At 36.4% G+C, this 25996-nt stretch overlaps 1 protein-coding gene across 7 annotated transcripts in view; it reads right to left on the minus strand.

Moving 5' to 3' along the window:
* The window catches only part of GPC5 (glypican 5), a 602821-nt gene that overhangs the window by 561533 nt on the left and 15292 nt on the right, over positions 1-25996 (minus strand). For 6 of the 7 annotated variants that reach the window (XM_085057712.1, XM_085057703.1, XM_085057731.1 and 3 more), the window contains exon 2: positions 25663-25824. In XM_085057712.1, coding sequence (XP_084913838.1) covers positions 25663-25824 — 162 coding nt within the window. Of the gene's footprint in view, positions 1-23993; positions 24170-25662; positions 25825-25996 lie in introns of those variants that run through there. The other variant, XM_085057755.1, reaches the window with a different exon arrangement.

Genomic DNA, 25996 nt, shown 5'->3' on the forward strand with positions numbered 1-25996 from the left:
TCAGAGAGGCAGATGTCCTTCAGTCATTGAATACATCAGAATTCAGTGTCCTACATTTGCAGAAGTAAATCATCAATAAAAAGGCTGCAAACATTAAAAAGAATCTGTGAGAGACAAAGATTAAACACAGGATGCTTCCCTGATCCAATTCTCCTTGACATAAAGGTTTGACCTATGGTGCAGTCAGAACAAGGGTTTAGTCTACTGTCCTGCCCCATCCACTGTGACCTGACAGGTTTGTCTGACAGATGCTCTTGGCCACCATCCATGACATGGCTTGAATGGCATCTTATCCCTTCTGTCATTCCTTTGCTGTCATTTTCACCACCCTTGGGTCTCCCTTTCTCCACCCAATCTCACCTACACAACCCATCTCTAGTTTTTCCCCTTTGGTGCCTGTTTTGCCACATTTATACTCAAATTCAGAACATCTGATACCATTACCCAAGTTGTTGCAGCTGGCAGTGTTATGTACTGCCAGCCTGGCAAGACTCTGCTCCTCTAATGATTTTCAATGCTCCTGTCCCATTACCTGTGACATTCACCCATTTCTCCCGTAACTCCTGCTGAGCTACCTAAGAAATCCAGACATTTATTTGCAGTTTCTGTCAACTTCACACACTGTCACTTGTCACAAACATCTATTTCTCATGTCACATCCAGAAGTTTCTAACATCCTGTTTGACTATCCCAACCTCAGAACAGGGACCAGTCATGTTCCCACAGCCCTAAGGGCCCATTCTACTTCTCTCCCTGGACTGAACGAGTAAGGCCACTGTGGTTAGGCTTGCAAGTTACTTGAGCAGAACTGGGAGGAATGAATCTAGGTGGAAGGATATGTCCACAAAGGACTCTGAGGTGATTCAAGCTTGCTTTGCCTACAGATGTGAGCCCACATACACACCACATGAGCAGGCTTCTATCTAAAAGCGGTTCAACTGCCTGCATAGCCGTTCACTAGGGCAGCCTTTCCTTGCACTCTGTACTTGTCCTTATTTTTAAATTCTTGACTTCCAACTTGATTTCTCCCTAGTCTGTATACTCCTCCATTGCCCACATGAAAAGTAAAAACCCAACAGCATTTCTTTACCTCTCAGCTAAGACCTTTGCTGAAAATTCCAGGCATAAGGACACCAAAATCTCGTTTATACACCACAGGTGCCAGAATTTGTTGTTACGTATTTTCAGCCTAAGAAGTCTTGAAGAGTCTCTGCCTTCTCCTCTTCGCCTGATGTGGGACATGGAGGCCTTCCTCTTTCCTCATATACACTAGGAAAAAAAATAATGTGGGCCCCATTTTTCTGCTAATTCCTTTTTCCAAGTTGTTGGAAATGTTGGGGAAAAAAAACCCAGGAAATTCTCTTCATTCTCTTGGCACTGAAGGAAGATGGCTGGATTGCAAGAGTACTTTGTTTCTCATGTCAGGAAGAGACAATGGCAAATATTGCCCCTATTGTCAGTGGAAGGATTATCATCCTGTCATCCCATTTTGCATTCATCCTGAATGCACAGGGCTTACAACTAAGTCTTTCCTAAACTCACAGATCTTCTGTGTTGTCAGGGGGCTTAATGCTTCTTGGTATAGAAAAAGCAGCAGTTTATTTGACTTACGATAATTTTATTTGCATGCAACTTAGTTGGGTTGGGTTTGAAACTTTCTATCTTTATTAGTGTCAGCACTACTTCGTGTATTTTCAGCACCAGAGTAGAGTAACATTATCTGTACACTACAGGCATTGCTCCTTACAAATTCTCCAAAAGCTCCACTGAGCAACAGGTGAAATGTTTAAGTCTTTAGGACAAAAATACCAGAGATTACACTGTGGAGGAAAAGTGCAGTCACCCCTCATCACACTCAGCTAATCATGGAAGGTAAAGCTGCAATATAAGGTATGGTAACAAATATCACAGGCAGGGTTCAGGAAAAATCCCAATACAGATATGTATTATTACAAATGCAGAAGAAGTATGGAGAAAATTTCATTTCTGTATACAGTGCTATAGTGATTCGTATCCATAATTGATACATAATTTATATCAGTAAAACGATTTTACAATTAGATAAAATGTTTTACAGTAAGGTACTTAGTGGTTGATTAGCTTACTGAAACTATTATTGAAAATTATATAATTGCATTCATATGAAGAAAATGCTGGATGTTAAAGGGCTCTTTAACAGAAAAGACGTTCACTTGCAGTGTGATTATCTACTGAATTAAATTATCATAGAAAAAAATGGCTCCATATCTCCCTCCTTACAGCTTCAAAACAAAATTGGATACCTCTCCAGAAAATAGTTGTAGTTAAATTTTACTTAATAAACTCAATATAGTTTAAAAACATACTGGTAAAACATAAAGTTTGACTAGATGATCTACAGATAATTGTTAGTGAGAAATTTTGTCACAGTTTGGACAGGGCTTCAGCAGTCAAAAACTACAAGCAAGGAATTACATGAACATATCTGTGCATGAATAATATACTTTTTTCACATGCTGCTGATAAAAGTGATGGTGACTCTCCCAAGCTTACTGCTGGTCATCAGAAAGTACAGCTACACATCACAGAGTTATGCATTAGGACTGCAGTGGAGCAAGACATCCAAGCTGACACAGGGAATAGTGTTATGTGTCTTTAAACATCTGGATTTTTGTAGAAACAGTAGTGGGCACAGGAGGAATACCTCAGTACTGCAGGCTTGACCTCATTTAGCACATATGTCCTTTCCAATTCACAGTCCAGACCCTGTACATTAACACTACAACTAAATCAACACTTGAAGCTGTTACAACATCGAATGGAAATTTGCTTCCTTAAGCTTATTACATTTAATCCATCTCATAATATTTTTAATGTTGCTTTTTTGTTATGTTTATTCATTTGCTGATTATGTATTTAATCCACAGGATTTTCAAACAACAAAAAGAGATTCTGTATATATTTAACTGTCATAGGAATAATTCATTATTTGAAAGGCAGCTCTAAAATCCATTTCTGCAGTGTGAGAGAATTTGCACACTACACAGACAAAAAAGGATAGCATTCTAGATTCCACATTTTTAGTGTGCATTACTAAAAGTCAGCTAAGTGACTAGGGAAAAAAAACTTTAACAGATATAAAAAGCAGAATGCATTTGTTTAGGTGTGATGGTAAGTGGAAAAGTAAAGATTGTTCTGACCTAGCACAAAAATATTTAAATTTTAATTTTAAAATATGTCAGCCAGAAAACGCATCAAGTTAAAAGAAATGGGTATGCTCTCTATCTATACATACTCATTGCCATAATGTATAAGCAATTCTAAGAAAATTATATTCATGGCAAGACACCTTTTCCTCTTCAGCTGATACTCAAGTACAGACTTCTCTACAGAACCAGAAAACTCTTATACATGATAGACCTGAAAAATGTACTAGTATCACTTAATCTTCCACTTTTTATATACTCTGGAAGCTCTTCATAAAGCTCAGCATGTACAGATATAAAAGACTTAGAGCTGATCTCATATTAAATTGGGGTTGAGCATCGAAATGAAGACTAAAGCCACTGCAGACTCTGTACCAATACGAGAGATTCTGGAGATCAGATCACCTTTGGGTGGTCCGTAGCACCTTTCAAGCAGAGGTTCTGCCCACCAAGTAGCTGGTGAACCTCATACCATCAGCACCTATTTTTCATTTCCTTTTTCATTTCAGCTCAAAAGTGTCTGAAAGTGTGTCACAGACAGTTGCAGCACTTTCCATAGCATATAACAGAACATAATGTATTGTGACAAAAATGTCTGAGGTCCACACAGGGTAATTACCCTAGTCTCATTCAAATGGCCTTTAGGGATTTATCTCTGTGATGAACATTTTAGAAAGCACAATCTGGCACAAGTCAAATATTATCTGAGAAAACACTAATGCTCAGGCAACAGAATGAGTAATATTTCAATCTTCCTCACAGGCAATGTGCTATTTATCAGTACAGATGAAACTCAAATTAAAGCAAGGAAATGTGAATACGACCATAAGACCATAGTATTTTCACCCTGAGTGAGAGTAACTAGGTGCTGAAGGCATGGCTGCGGTATGATGTCCCATCTCTATGATCCTATGTGAGCAAGTCTGAGTCGCACCTCTTCCTTACTAAGAACTGCCAGCATAAATCTACCCCTAAGCTCACTAGATGAATCATGCTTCTTCTTGTTCAAAAGCTTGCTGATTTCCCATTTTATTTCTTTGCTACACTTTGTTTGCAAATCACTGAGAGCTGGTGCATGTGCAAGCAGCACAGACCTGGTTAGGACAACAGACTTCCAGAAGGACCTGCCACATCTGGATCAAAAAGAATGTTTACACAAACACTAGCCTTGTTTTTTTCCTTCACTTCTAGTATCTCTACACCACATTTTTGTAATACTTGCTCCCCAGAAAAAAAAAAAAAAAAAAGAGACATTTTACACTCCTCATTGACAAGAAACACAATCTTTTGAAAACAATTATGCTGAAACCTAGCAGAGTCAGTGTGCACACCACTAAGGATTATTACAAATCTGCTGTGAGGTGGGCCCACTTGACTAAGATCAATATTTACTTATTTACTGACAAAATGAAAATATGGTAACTTTTACATCGTAATGCAAAAAGAGAAGATACTTAACATGGATCTGTTCCAAGCTTATTCTCTCCAAAAGTTCCCAGTAAATGTCTGGAGTATATGTGAAGTAAGATTTGGATGGGAAAGACTTAGAAAAAAATGCATAAAAGAGAAAGAATTTATGGTATTCAAGCTAATTTCTAAATAAATATTAACTTATAGATTAATTCCCACTTCTGAGATTTTGCTGGTCAGATACAAGAGTAAGAAAATATATTCTATCTTCTTTTGATTCATAACTGTCTTCTAAATTATTAATTATCACTTTAAATATGAGTATTTCTTTTGGATAAACCACATCTCTGTTTTAAGCTGAGGCAGATGCTAAATTTCAAAACTGTATTTTCTTCTGATGGATGCAACCTTACAGGATAGAAGAAATATTTTAAACTAAATACTATTTGTATCCTCCATCTCTGTAACTTCAATGCACCTTAACATTTATTACCAGATTAAGTTCTGCTGAATGTCAATTCAGGAAATTCTACAGTAACTTATAGATCTAATTTGTGTAGTTGTCACATTTTACACTAGAATTTTTTCCGTCAATTTTCTTGAGAGAAGTTTGTATATCAATTAAATACGACTACACTTTCAGTCTGCACTGTACCAAACTCATGAAAAAAAAATTGCAAACAAATCTGTATTAAGTAGAATGCAGTTCTGAGGCTCTTACTTGATTTTAAATACCCAATAGTAATTACACTATACTGCAGACAAACTATGTCAACCTTTTGGTTAAATAACACATTTTAGCATTAGTTATACAAAGCACTGGAAATTACAAGGCTGCCCTACTGCTTCCCTTCCCCAAACATAAAGCAGCCCATTTGATTTTCAGATGGCGTTAACAACTACATCTTGGGATGAACGTGAGTACCAACTCTAATAAGAAAGACTACAAAAACAGAAGCTATGGCAGACCTGTAATCATAGCTGCCTTTTAATTATAAGCACTGGAAGTAGCGCAAAAACACCATGACTTAGGCTATGGTTTCACAAGTCTTTGGCTGCAGTACCAGACAGACACACAACTGTTTGTGCAGCTGCTCCATGAAGCAGATCAGGGAAAGTATCCAACTTAAATATAATACAGCAGGAAAAATTATCCAGTGTTAGTTTCCCACTGTACTTCAGTAAGAAGCCACAACAGTGATTGGGCTACTACAAAGAACAGAGGACAGCACATACTGTCAAAAAGTCACCAAGGAAGGAAAAGAAATAGCTTAAAGTTCATACTGATGCTAAAAATAAAGAGGGAAAAAAAAAAAAACAAACCCGCTTTAGAAGTACCTATGATCAAAACTGGTACTTAACTAACAAATTGCCAGATAAAGCTATCCTACTCTTTTTGAATAGAATATTATTCTTTGGCATAAAATTTTTCTGATACAAATCAGTGAAAATAAAGTGGAGTTAGTCAAACAAGGCAAAACTACCTACCCCTGTTAAAAGAGATCTCCAGTATTCAGCTGGCTTATAAGCCTTGGAATTAATTTTATCCTTCCAATACCACAGATACTTAAAAGGTAAGGAGGTATGCATGCATGGAAGATGAAAATAAAAGCCATGCTTAAAAAACTTCCACTGACTTTAACTCAGGAAGCTCTGTTAAATAAGGAAATCAGGATTATAGGGTGTCCCATAAATCCAACAGAGAGAAGTAGATTCTTAACTGAATCCACTGAACCTCTGTTTTCACCAGAAGCTTGAACATAGATGTTAGGAAACAAAATATTTAAAGACAATGAATATGCCTTTTAATACTCAAATTCACAATGGCAACCCAATTCCTACTGAAATTGATGTGACTTGATACCTCAATTGACGTCTAACTTCAGGGAGTAATTCAGGCACTGAGGTAGGAGATGAAGCAGGTTCATTTTCCTCTGCAAGTACCTTTCTCAGTTGACTACAAAGGAACACAGGAAAGCTAAGCTCCTAACTTAGGTGTCCAAATTACATGAACAGAAAATGGATTTTGATACCTTTGTGGATTTAATCAAGCTGCTCAAATGCACTCTATGTAAGTACAGACAGAAAGGAGTCTCGTGGCACCAGGCTTTTTCTCTTGTTAATGGAGAAAGATCCCTCCAGGAGTCATGACTGGTGCACCTCACCATCCTTTCTCTCCACAGCCTACCCTGAGTGCTAAACTGCCTAATTTAGGACAGACCCACATTCAGCAAAATTTCTAAAACTTATAATGACTATGTATGAGTGAACAACCATAAGAAATAGGTACCTTTCAATGGCAAATTCAGATGCCATGTCTTGGCAAAGTCTTTCAGCAAATCCTCAACAGATGAATTAATTATCTTAGTGGTTCCACCACTCAGCTGTCTTGAGTAATTCAATGCCAAATAACCATGCTATGAAACCAATTTCAGTGAGGTATACTTTCCACTTGCCACCTCTCAGGTGAAAAATATAAATCCTGGACCTCAATATCTTAATGTGTTCAATGTAAGAATGGGAGGATGGGAAAAACACCTATCCTTTCTACGAGAATTTGTAAAAAAAGAAAAAAGGATATAACCTGAACACAGTAGTGTGTATTGCAAAACCTTCTGATTTTACTGTACCAGAAGAGGCAACATAAATTGAAAACTGATGGATTACTGTGCCTGTAGATTCTGAGCTACAGTATGGAAAACTGTTTAGCTATAAAACGTTTTTTAAACTACTTTCCTTCAGACTCATACTGCAGACATTCAACACGAATTATTTTAGTTTTTGAAGCAAATTTAACCACAATGGTTTTCTTTATTTTCTTGAAAGAGAAGTATTAGAGCAACTATATTTATAAACCATTATGTGCAATCCTTCATGGTTATTCTTAAGACAGATTTAAGTGAAAAATTTATAAAGAACAGAGAATATTGGTTTTCACTTTCATGTATTTATAAGTGTGAAGGAAAGGGTCAAAGGCAAGAGTAGAATTTCTCACAATACTTTCCTTGTGAATAACAGCTGAGAAGTCTGGAAAGCAAACTAATTGCTTAACTTTCACATTATCAACAAAGCTGTCTTTAGAAAGTGCAGTTAAAATCTCCGTCATCTGTTACGTTTGATCCAGTTGGTTTTGACTGAAATACTCACACTGTCTAAAAAGAGAGCTCTTCATTTTTTTTAAAGGGTTTCAGAGACACCTAAGAAAATGCTGTTTCTTTTGACCTCTAAGCTGGTTTTGGAAAGAATGAAGGAAATGGAAACCGTAAGTACTGCCATCAGAAGAATCTAAATGATGAAACGAATCATTTAGCTAGAAAAAAATTACATTGAGACTATGCATGTCATCAGGTTATTCCGAGTTTCTGATACCTTAACACTGAATATTGAAAGAATTACAGAATCAATTAGGTTGGAAAAGACCTCTGAAATCATCAAGTCCAACCTTCAACTGAACATCATCTTGTCAACTAGACTGTACGTCTAGTCATTTCTTGAACACCTCCAGGGAGGGTGACTCCACCACGTCCCTGGGCTGTCCATTCCAACCTTTAACAATCCTTTCAGTTAAGAAATTCCTCCCAATGAATTTCTCTTGATGTCCAACCTGAACCTCCCCAGGTGCACCTTGAGACCACTTCCTCTTGTCCAGTTGCTGGCTGCTTGGGAGAAAAGGCTGACCCCCATCTTGCTACGACCTCCTCCCAGGTCATTGTAGAGAGTGCTAAGGTCGCTCCTGAGGCTTCTGGTCTCCAGGCTAAACATCTCCAGCTCCTTCAGCAAGAGACCCAGATTCCACAGAAAAGAGGGAGCAGGTGATTCCATCTCTACATGTGGAATATCAAACAGAATGAATGTTTCAAGCCTTGATCCACATCAAATCATTGTCCAACATTCCCCCAACAGGATTTGAATCTGGCTCCCAGATATTTTAATGAACAACAATATCTGCAATAGAAAAAGTTAAACTTCAAAAAATATATGCATAGGTATTAGCCTATCCGTGTAATTCTACTGCTGACATAAATTCTCTCTTTGTAGGAATCAAGATATTTGCTAGTCATTATAGGGCTGCTGACAGCTTTACATGGCAAAACAACTGTGTAACTTCGGCAAAGATCTTAAGAGGATGCGACTATGTCATGTATCTTGTTCTTCCTTGGAAAGCCGTATTTCTACATGCATCCCAATAAACCATAGATATATACTAAACTTTTTGTGCCTTCTGAGTAAAAAAAAAGCTTATTCTCCCAGTCTGATTGCATTCAGCAAATTCCCAAACAGCAGTATTAAAAATGCTGCTCTGCAGTAGTTCAACTGTCATCAACGCTAGTATCAATAAAATCTGCTGAAAAGCAACTTGAATGGGTTAATGCTACTTAACCATAAATATACAGTGCAACAGAAGGAGCCCCAGAGTATCTGTGACAGGAAGACGTGGCACAGGATTCTCAGGAGACCTGTGCTTCTCCAGAAGAGCCCCTGAGGCCACGTAAGAGATTTCAGATCACTGAATATAGTATTAATGTTTGTGCTCAGGAAACCAAATATTAAAAAATGCTTAATTTGTGTAATACACAGGAAGAGAACAGCTTTTTTCTTAGTGTTATCTATTCTACTCTCAGAGTCAAATGAGAGTGCTAACTAAAAATAACCAAAACTAAAAGTAGATAAGGAAAGTAAAGTTATGAGCATAAGAAGGTATTTCAGATAAATCAGATAGGAAATGTACATGGATGAGCAAGAGAATGAGGTTCTCAAGTTAAAGATTGATATAAAGAATGGAAAGTACATTAAAAAGAACCAGGACCCTTCATGTTCTCTGAGCTGACTATGAACTGTTATCATTCTACGACTGGATAGGTTTTTTGTTCTCCACATTTATTCTGCTGAGCAACTTGGTGTGTCTATCAAAGGCATTATCAAGGATTCTAACATGAGAATCACTACCACCTATGTTTCCTTGGCAAAATAATGGGGTTCATTTTTGCAATAGATTTATTTTGTGAAATTGGTCTAAAGATGATGCAGACAGACCACAATCTCTTCTAAAGAAAAAAAAACAAAACCAAACAACAACAACAACAACCACCAAAAAATAAAAAACCAACAAAAAAACTTACCTAAACTTATCTATAGACACAAAGGAAAATTATTAAAACAAAAGGTCTGTACACACACTGCAGCATTCCCCTGAAGTTAGATATGCTAGTTTCCTAACACAACATTTGGGAATAAAGTTTAATCTTCTTCCCTGAAGAACACATTTCTCCCTCCAGCTTAGCAACAAACCTTTCAAACGATTTTCAGCTCATCGTTCAAGCTCCTCTGTATTTTAGGCCATGGCTTTGTCCTCAGCCGAGCCAGTTGTCTGTGTCCTCCTCAGGCAAGGAAGAATAAGATATCTGTGCTGTACACAGAAAAAAACCAGCAATATAATAGATCTGGATGTCCATGTTGTTAAAATATCTAACACCTAAAACATTGATGGTTCTCTTTAAGATGTATTAAAACCTAACAGAAGTAGATTAACTCTTTGTACACATCACTCAAGAGGAAAAGCAACTAGATGATTAAAGTATACATACATAAATATTGATCTAAAAAACAAACAATAACTCAAACATTTTTCAAAATCTCAAATTATTTTCTTTAAATCTGGAAAGGGACAAGATAGGGCTTCTCCTTGGGATTAACAAGCAGTGTGGAAGCAAGCACCTCTCACTAGTCCTGTGAAAGGTCAGCCAGCCACCCTCTGCCCCGGGATGTAAAATTCACAGGGCAGGAAGGAGAGCAGGTAGAAATCTAGATCTAGCGTAATCATAAAAAACTCCTAGATAAAGGCAGAAAGAACTACAGGTTTATTTATCTGTGAAGACACAGAACAAGGATGTCTTGTCAGTGTTTGAAGCATTCTGTGTATTGAATCCACCAACTCCTTAAAATAAAATACATAAATATAAGAGAGAACAGAATTCAAGTCCCCCTACTGTCCATTTCTAGGTAGACACCTTTTCCCTCCCTGAATAGAAAGGGAGGGAAAAAATTACAAAGTTTTCCAGAAAAAGTAGGATAATTAAAGCCTTAGGAGACAAGAAAAGTTCCTTCTATCGTGCTCTCACAAAGTAAATACTTGGAAGCAGATACTACATGTAACTTTTAAAAACTCATCAAAGCAACAAGAGAAAAACGTAAATCACAAGTAAAAATGCTTTCACTTAACGCTTTTTCTCAAAGGTCCTCCGAGGCATAACTTTACTAGGGAAGAAACAACAAGTAGGTTAGAACAGGCCTTGATGTTCACAGGGCAACTAGATACTGGTGTATATCTAGAGTAGGCTATGTGCTACTATACTGTTCTTATAACTCTGGTGACCTAACTACACAGATAAGACTAGGATTTGTAGATACGGATAATAACTTTTCATGAGTTTAAAAAACATAGCTAAAAGTTTATCCACTCAATACCAGTCCTAACAGAAATTATCTCCATCTAAAAACTTCTGCCTAACTTATTTTATATAATAAACTCCAGTAAAAATTAGAATTTTAATGGTAATTGATATAAAGTCCTCATTTTTTGTGTCCTAGCATTTCTTTACTTCCTTCAGCTAGGAATGTTCTCAATCCTATACACTTACTATAACAACAGTCATGAATCAAAAAAGATAGCTAAAAGCAAACCAAAACAACAGCTCAATATAACATTCACTGGAGAATCACAATAAAAATAATCTAATTTCACTTAATATGTAGGTACCTTGTAAGGCATGTTAAACTTTAGCCTGCTAAAGAATGGAGGCAAAATACTACTTATGTAAAGGCTCAGTTAGCAAGTAGTAATAAATCATGGAAGCTTGCTTCCAATGCCGTTCTTTCACTTCATAGTGCTACAGATTTAATTTGATAACCTGAAAATTACTCAGGGCAGGAACAGACAGGAACTGTTTCTTTATGTTGAAATAGTGTTGTAAGATGTCACCATGCCCAAAGTATCTCCATTTTGTAAAGAATAAAGTAGTTGTCATACACAATCTTTCTCCATCTGTGATCAAGTAATAAAATGTTTGACAAAATCTTTAAAGTCCTGTTTTGTTGTAACACTTGACAGTTTGAAGTCCTATCAATGGATCTCAGGGTTTCCTACTCTCTTAAAAGCCTGAGGCAAATTCAGTTAGACAGTATGAATCATGGAGAACAGTGGGGAAAAAAAAAGAAATTTTGGCCATTATCTGTTTTTTTAAAAAAAGCTTTAATGAACAACTATACAAAAACTTATTGCACAGAGGAATAATGTCAGAGTTGTACAAGTCTGAGATGTCAAAAGAAATAAGTGAAAGTGACTTCAGCACTTAAATAGGTAACATGACGCAATATCCCTAACCCAAGCCATCCAGAATGTATTCATTTAGGATATAAAAGTGCATGGATCCTAAGGCCCTTAAAATTTATAAAGCATGCAGGGTATCCAAATCAACCATAAACACTTGATGTGATATTTATACTTGAAAAGAATTTTGTGATACACATACAAGGCTAAATTCCACTTAGTTGCAAAGCTGCTTGGAGAGATTGAGTAACTTACTGGTCTTCCCTTAAACCTCTGCATAAAGAAAAAACCTGGGGGGGAAGTGTGTGGAGAAGACTGCATTCAGTTTTCTGGTTAAATTGACATTATACATCTTTCAAAGAATCATTCCATTGCCAGACTGTACCATGATGAATGCTTTCCTACATTCACACCCACCATTTTTAAGACTGGAGCAGGATTGTAGATCTCACTGCTGCAACACACCTTGGGCCTGCAAAATAATTCTTTACAAAACAGGGCAGTGGCTGGCATTTGATTGCAGTGCATCTTCAAAAGCTGATGGATGTTAAACTTGAACTGAAGACTTGAGATGGGGTTGATATTCTATCATCCCCAAACATAGCCTGTTCCAGTGGCTAATCAACTTAACTATTTAAATGCATTGCTTATTTCTCACCTGGGTCCTTCTGGCTGAGCTCCCAGACAGTGGTTCCTGTTATGGCTTCAGTTATTAAGGATCTCTTTAGTACCTAGAATATTGTAGCTACTGATAAGCTATAAAAATAAAATCCCAGAATAAAATACAGACTGAAGCAACTCTGAGAAAGTCATAAAATCTCTCATTCTTCCCTAAGAAAGGATAAATGACAACTATAAACTTCCTGGCAGATGATGTAGAGAATTTTTTCAGTTTAGAAATCAGAGAACTTCAATGACAAGAGATTAAAAGCCTATGTCAGTCATCTACTGCATATGGTATTCAAAATGCAGGAGAGAATGTAGATTTATGCAACAACATACAGTGGTTCCTGCACCACCATTAGCCCTAACACCACATCAAAGGGCAACACATAAATTTGATGTTATGCTCTAGAAACACTGCTTGAATGGGTTATGATCATTATTCAGACATTTTCTTGCAAAAAATAAAACTTGTGACAATAATCACAGCTTAAGGGCAGCAAATGGCACAGCTAAAGGCTATGCCCATGTATGTGGTTAACCAAATGGGGAAGCACTGGCCTAGATACTGCTTATGCCTGGATATTGGAAATGCATCTCAACCAGGTGAGTACCTCCTCATGGCCAGAGTTCATCCTGCCTAGAAGATGCATTCACCACTCTAGATTTACTTAGCTGCTCACCAGGTTCATATGCTGAATATTTACTCTGTCAATGTAGATACAAAGAGACAGAAAAAGAATGCTACTAACACTGCATCTCCATATTAAACAGTGTCAACTATTGATGGTTAAAGAGTAAAGAAAAAATAGAAAATAGGAAAACAGAGACTAGAACAAACCAGTACATTTCCCCCCAGAATTTCCACATGCTCTAAAGCTTTGAGTCAAGAGTAACCAATACCACCTTTTCTTATATTATCATGGGAACAGAGCCAAGTAAGGTGGTTTTTTTGAGAAGCTACTTAATTTTTGAATTAAACTTGACATGCTCTCTTTAGAATATTTTTCTTGCTTTATTTTCCTAGGTCATCAAATAGAGTTTTCTTGGTCTTAAGAATTTGCATTTTTAAGTTTTTAGGAAAATGGTGTAATGCTGCTCTCATAGTATAAGGGGTCTTACATTTTCAGGTGCTAAGTTACAAACTATCACTTGTTATGAATTCTCAACATGCACAGTAAGGAGATGCCAGGGCTGGAGTTCTTTCAGTGTCACAGAAGATACTTTCATGTAAATGACCCAGGTTAGGGAACTACTCCTTCTACTACAGCTGCAGCTTCTAGCTGTACTGTGTTTCACTGAAATTTAAAGCTAGATGATGCAGAGAATAGAGAAGTCATAATCTTCTAAACACAGACAAAACTTTTTTCTTCAGGTTACAAAAGGAGAGCAGTGTCCTCATTTGAGAAGCAGAAAAGAAACTTTCTGGATTCTCTGGAAAAAGCAGTTGATTAATTCTTAATACTGCCTTTGATTTTCACATTCCTTTCTGATACTTACAGTCATTTTAGGTTGTGATCTTCTCAAGAGAGGACTGTTGGTTTTAGTTGTACACTGGGCAGGTGAGGGAACTGAGAATGTAAAGTTCTAGAGAAATTAAGAAATCAAAGAGACACAGCTATTTCCTCCTTTCTCTTCTTTCTGCTTAATGTCCTAATTTTATATTTCTGTTATTACTTCTCTAAAGACTGCCTTTTTAGAATTTATTCTTTTCAGTTTTATTTGGTTTCTTTAATCCACTCCTGTGATGAGTGCACAGACATAAGCTAATGCTCAGGTATTTTTTAAGATCTTTAATTGCCATGGATATTTTAAATTATTTATATCACTAGTATAAATGCTCTTGAATGGTTTTATAAGACGTGATGAGTTTTAATAAAACATGCAAAAGGCTTGCACTTGTGTGCATCTTCCCAAATCTTTTGGTATGTTGCAGTTCCAGTTTCATTAGGTACCATAGCAACTGTAGGGAGGGAAGCCGAGTATCAAAGAACTATTTCAGCTAGTGAAGCAAATCTGTAGTTAGAAGCAAAAACAAACCTATGCTCATGATTTTTTTCACCCAGCTACCTTGTCTGTTCTGTATCTTAACTCAAAAACTGGGATGTTCCTAAGAAGCAGCAATTCGAAGTGCAATTTTTTAATTTTTTTTTCCACTAGGCTCCAGTGACTGTTCTGTAGCAGTGACACTGTCTACGCCTTCAATACAACTTAGCCCCTTACTTCAGAAAACACATATACACTACATACAGTTCATTGGAGTTGACTCCATTTAAAACAGACATATTTGACCTCATTTCCTCTGAATATTATGGGACTAAATGCCCCCACCTCACATGCAGACACTGCATTGTTAACTTCCACATTCTGAAAGAGTGAACTTGAATCTTTTGCCCACAATATAGTGTCATTTTCTTTTCTTAAGGTTTTGCAGGATATCCTCTGTGGGATCAGCATCTTGCTGTAGTGTTCAGCCTGGAGGACAGAAAGGACACCCTATGACAGCGAAAACAGCTGAATCAAGCCCTGAATCTCATCCCAATGATTTACTGTTAAGGCCTTTGCCTCTGGGAGGGTCACACTGCACCGTGTCATTAACCTCTTTTGTTCTTAGGCAGTTACCTTTTCTTCTCTTCATGGTGCCCTTGTAACTTCTCACTATTTCATCGTCTTGGCTAGTTTGTACCACAGTAACACAGCACAGAAAGAGGAAGCAAAATCAAAGTTCTTCAAACCAAATGAGTCATTATTCTGCCTCACAGTAAGGACTAAGTGCAGTGAGTGGAGGGAGAGCTGTCTTTAAATGCTAAATTATAATACGTACTCAAAAAACATCTTTAAAAGAAAACAGCAGGTTTATGATCCCCAGGTGTAAAAGAAAGAGAAAATAAATGCCATCTCAGTAAACCATTAAATATAAAATGGAAATATTAAATGAAGAACTAAATCGTTCCCAAGGGAGTAATCACTATGAAATTTACTTAAATATTAGCTTCTACCTAATAACACAATAAAGAAAAAGACCTTGCATAAAACAAATTACAGATTTTAATCCTCTATTCTGAAGGAAACCCTTAAATTAGATGGCTATTTCAATTTATTTTCAAAACAACAAGAATAAGTAATGAAGAATCAAATCCTCATAGGACTGATCAAAATTGAATTTGCAGTTTCCTGTACTATGCTGACAATCATTTACAGTAAAATCGGAATGAGAAAGGGAAATTGTCTGCAGGACCACTGAGCCAGGTAATAGCTTCAGTATAACATGGTCACACAGCCGAAATCAAATTAAAATGTACACAGAATTTTAAGATGGTTGAACTTGGCCTTACTTTGTGTATAGGATTCTGGTTTGCAACCTTTAAGTAACAGATCAGGAGTGTAACAAACTACTCATTGGTGATAATCGGGCATTTTACATTACCAGTAATTTGTTTAAAATAACATGACATTAAAACTGTGTTAAGCAAAATTAAGAAAATTAGCTTGCAAACTATTTTAGTTTAAAACTGTCATGACATAATGGAAGCAAAAAGGAAAGCCACTTCAAATTTCTAGTCCTTCTCTGTACATCTACAAACCTTGTAAATTATAACTACATTATCCCATCTTACAAAACTCAAATGATCTCACAGTTACAACATAAAGAACAAGGAATACTTCAAATATTTAATTACTTTCAGATACTTAATAATAAATAAATATATTTACATACTCATGTTTTACACAAGTAAGGAACAGAGATTTGGTATATTTCAGTTTAAAAATAATACATTAACTTGATTTGAAAGAAATCTTTTCAGCCACATAATAAGCCTGGTGCTGCAGAACATCTTTGCTATACTCTGCATAAGTTCATTTCCACAAGCAGCCAGCCCATGGCTATCAAAGTGGTAGCAGTGGTGGGAAATGTCCACTGGAATTTACATACATTTCTCATCATTCTTAGGAGAAGGTAGTTAATTGTCTCCCATTCAGCAAATAATTCAGTTTTTTAAAGGTCTGGTGATCTGATTCACTGAAAAGGGCAACAAAATTGATGAGAGCTGGATGGACACTGAGGTATTTCCAGCCCAGAGCTCCCACATATCTTGAAAAACACTTTTTCTAAAGTCATTCAGGCCTGTGAGTGCAGACTATATTTATAAATTATACAAATAATTAAAAATACTCACTGGAACAGCACCTTTCATTTGCGGTACCCTAACCACCAAACTACAGCGCTAATTTTTCAATTTGCTTCTGTCACAGTGGATATTAAATAGCTACACCAACAAGGACAGCTGCAACAGGGAACTCCACGAGTTATACACTGCAAAATAAATAACCCAGAAAACAGCCAACTGTTCTCAGTAAATTCTGCTGTATTTTTAGACACTATCCAAAACCCCTACATAAGTGTCTACTGTACAAGTGCTGAATGGCTATGCAGCTGATCTACAGCAAATCTGTAGAATGCCATACTGCGACCTGCTATACATAGGCATTTCAAACACACTGAAATAGTGAATACAAAACGTTCTCTTCCAGAACTCAAGGTTCAGCAAATCTCTTATCAGACTAGTCCTCTAGTCTGCACAGACCTAAGTTCAATTCTTTAATGCAAGATGAGATTTCTAGATTAAAAATGGATATTACTTGTAGCAGTAACTCTTCTAAGAATCGAAGTACAGCTACTTACACTTGCTTTATATTAGTAAAAGTTTGTTTCATTGCCGCTGTTAAAATCACTGCCACCTACTTCATTACGTGACACACATAACTTTCTACCTAATTCAAGAACAGAATGAAAAGTAGATATTCACTTCTTACTTTGCATCTAAGCAATTTGCCACATGATAAGCAAAGCTGTGAACAAAAGATTTGACAATATGTTTTCAGAACCTACGTGCACATTTCTACCTCTCCAGCAGGAAGGAAGCTCCAAGGAGTAAACCATCCTTCATTAACTTCAGGATAAAAGCAATCACCTCCAAGTAGTTGATAGGCTGAAAACTCGAGCTTATTGCTCACTAATCTGCTTTTGTTCCCAAACCTTACTCACATCCTTACGCTAGGTCAGACAGGGTGGCTGGAAGGTTTCAGAGAGCAGGGAATTTCTGAGGGCTCTTACTTTGGTGTGGAGAATAGACTCACTGGGCACAGCTTCAGACTCACCTCAGTGTAGGGATCTAAACACGTGAAATTTAGCCAAGTGTCCAAGCTGTCATTACAGTCAAGGGTGACACTGGGCTCAGCTCAGTTGTCTAACCATAGGTTTCCAGTGATATTTGACAAGTCCTGAGGTCTTTAGCGATAACGTTGGGTTTCTGTCTCTACAGGAGCAAAATTCTCCAAGGTTTATGCATACAGTACAGGGTTTTTTTGCATATTTCCTGGTTTAATTCTTTCTTTACTATACTTCATTTACTTCAAGTACAGGCATAGATATTTACAAGAAAAGTTAGTGCTTGGTTTGCTAAATTCTGTAATAATGTATTTTCATGTTTGATTAATTCCAATTTGATGCAATTCTACCTTCCCTCACTTTTACTTTTTGCTGTTTTCACAAAATGGTTTTCTAATTTAAAAAGTCACTTAAAATACAATCAAATTTACCCACTCTAGATGTAAACATTTCTATCTTTAAAAATTCCATGTAAGACCAAATAACGTTAGGTTTACTTCTGTTGGAAAAGAAAACTGGTTTGACCTCTCATAAAGCCTTTGAAAAATGCAGTATATGATTCTACTTCTAAGCAGTATGTTAGGTTCACCCAGATGCAATTTGAAAAAAAAAAGTTAAAAATAAGACTGTCTATACTGCAAAAACTGCAAAATTCTTCAAATTGCTCACATATAAGATGTAGCTCCTAACAGCATAAGTATCTGTAGAAGGGACAGTGCACAGTCCTATTAGCTCTAAACACAATAGTTCCACTGTAGTACTAATAATGAAAAAAAATCATGTACAAAGTTATGAACAAATTTGTGTTCTATTAATACTGATATATATTCTAAATATAAACCCATTCTGCAAGAGTCTTTATGACTGAAGCAACCCATCCCACTTTGTTATAGTAAAGAACTGTGTAATCTTCTCGGAGAGAGATTAATTAACAAACCCTTTTTGCTAGAGCATAACACCCACAGATTAATCTTAATACTACTTATAACATTCAAATCACTTAGCTTTTCTTTGTAAATCACATTTTAAACCTGTGTTAAGGCCAAGAATAGTCTGTTGAGCAGTCCAGTCTAACCCCTACCCCCGAAAGAAGAATGAATCTTATTTACATCAGAATTCTTGCCAACTGTTTTCTTGTCCAGCTTGTTTCTAAGACAAAGAATGCCCCAAAATTTTAACCAAAAGCATTTTAATGTTGTCTTTGGAAAACATTTGCTAATATTGAGCCTATATTTTCTTTGTTGCAATATGACACCGTTAGGATTTTATCTACTATAAAGGAGTACAGATAAGTACTTTCTTCTATGTAGATTTCAGAGCGTTTTTTTTCCTCTCGTCTTTCCATTGTCAGTTCACGTCTTTCAAGTACACTACCCAAAACTTAGCACTGTTCTCCAGTTTACCAATGAAAACCAGAAGTTTCAATTCACAGATCTCTGCTGGTTTTCTGTTTAAGAATCTTACAATAGTTGCCTGCCTTGCAACAGTGTGAAACTGCTGACTTTTGTAATCTTTTGATCTATCATTACTCCCAGAACAACTTCTACCGAACAAATCCATAGCAAGATATCCCCCATACTATTATGTCTTCCACTGTTTCTCCCCAGTTAAATAGAGCACCTTGCATTTGCTGCTACTGAACAACCATTTTTTCACACTTTGTCACCAACATGTCAAGACTATTTTAAGCTGTCTTTCTACAAAACTTGACTTGCTTATGTTTTGGGTTTTTTCTTTTTCTTGACACGGAATAAAAATACTAAGTGAAAACTTCCATGCATACTTGGAAATCTAAAATGCTGAAGGCAATTCTATCTTTGAAACAATACTAAACATCCATTCAAAACCATCAACTTTAAACTGCCTTCTCTGCTGGAGTTCAGTCTCTTTCAAGCTCCTACATTTTGCTAGCTATTAGCTTCCCAAAGTTCTCAGAATATGCAGAAAGCAGGCATCCATGAAAATGCAGATTTTCTGTGGCCACTGCTCCCAAGGGAACGATGCTTTAAAATTGTACTTTAATTTTTTTAATGCATAAGAACTTCATAAAACATAAAAAATTCTAAATTAGCATATATCTAAACTGATCACTGTGTTGTAGAAACATAAACCAAAACAGTAGTTAGCAGGGTACTAACAAAAATATAAAAAAAAAAAATCTTAGTACTCACTGAGTATGAGACTGAACAGTGCACCAACATGAGCTTAAGTGTAACTCAGACATTACTGTAACTAGGAGAAATAATTGATGGTAAATAAACAGGCTGACACTAGAATCCAGGAGCATAAGTACACACTTAAAAAGTGCAATTTAAGAAAAGACTGATGTGATGAAAGCTCATTAATGACTGATGTTACAGAAGTTCATTAAATCCCTGTGCATATTTTTATTTATATATATATACACATACATACCTATAAATATACACACGCACACACCCCAGAAGTACCTACAGGCACAGCACACATGCAGGCAAGTATCTAAAATGTAAGAATGAGATAGAGTAGAAGCAAATCCCTTTGGAATGATAAAAGACTTGCCTGCAATACAGAAATAAAACTCGGGGTTAATAATGAAATTTTAGGTATTAATCTAAATCTCCGGATTTCTGCACTTCCAGCAGCCTCTTAATGCTGTGTTTTATGTATACACAGACATACTGGGCCCAATTCTAAGTTATATTAGCATACTGCTTATCCTGCTTTTTTGTTATAAAGGAATCAAAATACCTTAAGAATAGATAATTTCTGAAGTTAATAAGGTTTGTATAATAGCTTTGTTCCTTAGACCAATCAGTGGCTATAACCATTTTTCTGTGTTATTAAAATTCCCTACTTCCTCAGTCCAGAGGAGAGCACGATCATAGCTGTGGGAAAGGGCTGCAGAGCAACAGAGGAAGAGGAACATAACTGTAGTGAACCACAGACAGTTTTGAGATTCTCATCCCTCAATGTGAGTGACAAATAAGGTTTCTAAGCCTGTCCACATTTTTGTCTTTTAATAGAATCCCTAAGTTTCATTTAATTAAAAGAAGTTGGGATTCACCAGTATTTAGATTTATGCTTATTTATACCACACTTTATAGGATTATGGAGATAAGAAATAAGAAAATGTTGGAACATCAAAGCAGTTCATATTGCAAATGATCTGAAGGGCAACATATCATTTGAAACCATGAGAGCTGTAGCAGCTTTAGCTGGAAATTTTCTGATCTTCAAATCATTGTTCAGAAAACTTCACAAATGGAAAGCAATTGAATCAATGCCAGGGCACACTTAGTTTTACAAAGATGATCAGAAAATCTCTTATTTCTTATGGATTACCAGAGAAAGCAGCTCAGAAGATTTGAACACATTTTCTAGTTCACACAATTTACTTTAGCTACTGACTAAATATCCTAATTAAATGTAATAATTGTACTGTGATCTCAAACAATATATACAACTATTTGACTTCATTTAATTCTGCTCTAGGATAAAGTGAACATTGATCTGTTGTGTTGCAGTAATTTCACAGAAAAACACGTAAATGCATCACGAAAGCCTGATTCAATATAATTCAGAACTTACAGGGCAAAGGCAATACATTTTTCCCACACAGTAATGGTAATGCACTATTGAAGAGTGCAGTTTATTACCTACTGCATACAGACACACACTTGCCAAGTCTACTGTTTCTGTGACAGGTAGCCCCATTCAGAAATGATTGATGCTTCCATATTTATAAAAACTATTGCAAAGTACTAGAGTTGCCAAATATAGCAGCACAAAGAAAAGTCCATTTGCTTTGGACTCCACAACCAAATTCTTATCTCTAAATTTCCCTTTCAACCAGTCAAGCTGTTATCTTGCTCTACGTCACACATGGCCACTTTTTAAAGGGTTATGAGCTCTCTTGTGGAAGAATAGTGAAGTGACACAAGATCTGCTATTCTGTTGCAAAGTGTTCCAGCCTACTGCAGATCACCAGATTCTTAGATGCCTATGCAATTCCTCTCCAAATTTTGAAATTGTAGGAATTTCTTTTTTCTCTGCGCAAAAACCCACACTGCATTGTGACTACACTGTGACCCTGGTTGCACTTGCTGATCTTTTGATTAGAGGTATAGAAAAGGGTCAGTGTGAACTCTGAGTTACATCTAAGGACCGTACAAAACAAGTGTAAGTGTGTGTGTGTACATACAGTGAAGTCTACAGCAGGTATATTTAAAGTTTAGAAAGGATGTGGGTTTATGGTTACTAGAATGGAGATGTTATAGCAATCCTTGTATGGCAGTCACAATATTTTCCTCAAATATTAAGATAAGAAATACTAAAAATCAGAAATATGCAAGATTGTTATCCTTTCAGAATGACTGTCTTGAAACACAATTATCGTACAGCTGAAGTTCTCCAGTCACCTTTCCCAACGGAAAAATGATTTATTGCTCTCCATAATATAACTCCCACTTCACAGCCACCTATCCGTCTGTTCCCTTACCATTCCTCAAAGATATTAAAAATAGATTTACAATGAAAAAAACCATGCATTCTGTAACACCCTGAAACATAAGAATAAAACTGTAACTACTCAGTAGGAAGCAGTACACAAGTGGATCAATTGGCACCATGTAGCTTGACATGTCCTAAGAGACATGAAATTTTTGCAACATTTGAAAATTGCAGTTAGTTACTGTCAGGAGGCAGCACTTAGAACAACACAGAAGCACGGCATTTTGACAAACATTAAAAGATGACAAATACATGCCAATATATATAGCTGAATTCACTCTCATATAAAGATACATGCATACACGTAACAGTTAATAGACAGATGGGCAGACAGCTGCCTCATTTCACCAACACAGTCACTCTAAAGTATTTAGCAGTTAAACATCCTGAAAACTCAGGATCTCCAGACTGTTTTTAATGCTAAGTGGAAACACATCTCTGAAGACCTCCAGAGTTGGACACACATCACTTATTTTATCTGCCTACTTCTCTCTACCTCATATGTAAGAAACTGAGACAAAACGTTAGCTATTTGTTCTGTTGGGATCTAGCAACCTTTAAGACCAAGGGATCCAACCTCAACATACTTTGAAAAGAGGCAGGTGACAGGAGCGGCAAAGTCCATGATATCTCTTTCCTTCTCTACACACCCCAACAATCCCCTTCACGCTTTCTGTGTGATTCCTGAGATGTCTGTCCAGTTGCCAAAGTAGCAGAAGATGCAATCACACTCCTAGCCACCCAGCCAAGCCTCATCTAAACATAAGGACAATGCCTAAACATTTGGTGGTGAGACAAGCACCCTGTTATACAGCCATTCAGATTGGAAAGGACCTTAAGGAGGTCTCCAGCCCAAAGCTCTGCTCAAAGCAGGGTCAAAACTGAATTCAGATCAGATATAGTGTCTTATTACATTCCTAGAATTCGAAGCTGAAAAAACATCAGGAGCATCTTATTATGGTTTCTGAATCTGAAATCATTTACCTTTAATTTTAGTTAGCAATAGCTGCAGTTCTTCAAAGATGAGTGGTACATTCAACAGCATGTTTTTCCACAATTACTTACTTCAAGGTTAAACAAGGTTTTAAATCTAAATAATACCAGAATCCATTGAACATTCTCTCTCAATTACATTTATTTTTATAATATGGAAATAAAGATAAAATTACTAAAGACAAAGCATGTACTGAAAAAATATACGAAGCGTATAAGGTATATAAAATAGATACAACTTTTAAGTATACATTTTGAAGAGTATTTGTTTAAATGCAAATGATGAAACATAGACAGTGGGAGAAGCAATTAGTGTTAGGCTATATATCTGGGAAGGAAGGCTTGCATTCCTGCAACAAGAACTGCTTACAAGTGTTTCACGAAAAGAAAATTAAAAACTAATTCTCATGCAATCCCAAATCCATCCCTCTACAGGAAGGATATATAGTCACTAGGCTACAAAGGCAGGGTCCTCTCTTTGCACCAGTGCTTCTTGAATTCCTTTCTACACCGTAAATTAGCACTGCAAGGAGAGTTGAAAATGCACACATCTCACATTAGCCTCTGACATGGTATTTAGGGCTCCTCCTTGGACTGGCAGGCCATACAGTTTGATTGTGTACTAGCTGAGAAGGGCCTAAAACCAGCCCCCTGAATAACTGCTCAGATTGTTTAGCGAGAACAACTATTTTCTCAAAGATGAAAATCAAGAAAAGTATGAACAAACTTGGAAACAAAAAGCAGAAAGCTTTACCTTGAAAAGCAGCTGCATTACGAGACATTAAAAATTTTAATGTAGAACTTGGTATTTGAAGAACTTGCTATATATCTTGCTTCGCTCCAGTCGGATACCTTTCTTCCATCTTTTTGGTACAGCATGTATGTGTCCCTGTCTTTCAGGGAGAATTCCCCTAAGAGGTAGATATACCCTGCACACATTCTGCAAATACCCCATTGCCTAAGCCCTGCAGAACATAAAAGCAACAGAAATACAGGTTTTGGGTCCTAATTTATTTTAATTTCATTTAAACATCGTTTAAATCCCATTGTTGTGAAGACTGAGAAATTTTGGGATTGCACAAGTAGATTATCTAGGTAACTAAGGTTTGGTTTTGTGTGTTGGTTTTTCTCTTGGGTTGGGGGAAAGGAGGAGATATTAAAACAGTCCTCACTTAAGCAAAGCACACTTGGTTACTGAGCTCTGTAGAGTCTACAGCCCTAGGTCAGCAAACAAATACAACATATAATGCGTACCAAACACTTGGTTAACTCTTATGGTTCAAAAAAAAAAGCTAACACACAAAAGTTGAAAGGAAGAACAAAGGCAGAAGAGAGAGAGAGATTTCTTTGAAAATTTCACCAATGATCCTCTGATTGTAACACTTTTTGACAGCTGCGTTAAGCAGGCTAAATGGCAAAACTCCCAGAAGGTAGAGAGCAACTCCAGCTTGTTTATAGCATTAGACAGCCTAAATTTGAAAAAACAGGCGGCTTTAGGACTCCAAAGTCAACTTTGCTGCCCATTTTAGGACCCCATTCTGCTTATTATTTCAGCATCATATGTTAAAAACAAGAGAGTTGTCAGAAGGACAATTTCCCAAGCCTGTATGAAGTTACTCATTATCCTGTCCAATCAAGTGGTCATAAAGGTTGAAACTACACATTAATAGATAAATGACAAGACTTTAGGGCTTTTTCCTCAACATGTGAACTCTATACCTCTTTCTATCACATACAACCTCATATTTCCACTATTTTCACATCTTCTCAGCTCCTAACCAATTTCTGCATTAATTTGTGCCTAATTAAATCAAAAAGAAATGAATAGTATATGAAGGGTAATCACAAAAAGGAAACCCCATCACCAGGCCAAATAACTATTATTTATCAGGTAGCTTCCTGTTGTTTATTAAAACAACTATCGTTCAACCTAAAATTTTTTTCCATTATATTTAGAAACTCAAAAGTTTGCAGAACTACATCCCAAAAATGGACCTCAAAATCTCAAAAACAAACTACCCAAGCATGTTGACTGGAAAAAGACTAAGAATATGGTGGGTGGGAATAGTGGTATAACAAAAATCTCTCTTTTGTAGCACTCCATACGTTAATTTTGGATTTTAGTATGGCCCAAATTAAAAAAGTTAGAGAAGAACGTCAAGTTAGAGGTTTACAATTAAAATCAAAGCATCTTATTAAAATGGCATCTTACTTCTTCTCAAATATAATTTTTAAGAGTCACAAATTCCAAAAGCAATGCAGTTTCTAACAACTGCATGATTTAATACTCTTTATTTGAAAGCGCAAAAGCACAGGGAGAAGCTAAAAATTAATAGATAACTTTTATTACATCATAAAATAATCAAAGATAAAAATCAAGAAAAGTATGAACAAACTTGGAAACAAAAAGCAGAAAGCTTTACCTTGAAAAGCAGCTGCATTATGAGATATTAAAAATTTTAATGTAGCACTTGATGTTTGAAGCACTTGCTGCATATCTTGCTTCGCCGCAGTCTGATACCTTTCTTCCATCTTTTTGGTACAGCATGTTGGATTTTTAGAAGTACAAACCTGGAGATCATCACCTAAGGAAAAGGAAATTACATTGATTAATAAAAAACAGAAGAATGCAAAACATAAACACCTAGAAAACAGCTTCCTTTTTTTTTTTTTTTAACATGGGTGTTGACAGATAGAATACCCAAAGCTTTAAAACATTTGTTCTTGTTAAACAGAAGGTGTTGCGATGGCTATGGC

The sequence above is a fragment of the Lichenostomus cassidix genome, chromosome 1 (assembly GCF_008360975.1).
Source record: "Lichenostomus cassidix isolate B80296 chromosome 1, HeHo_3.0, whole genome shotgun sequence".
Taxonomy (NCBI): domain Eukaryota; kingdom Metazoa; phylum Chordata; class Aves; order Passeriformes; family Meliphagidae; genus Lichenostomus; species Lichenostomus cassidix.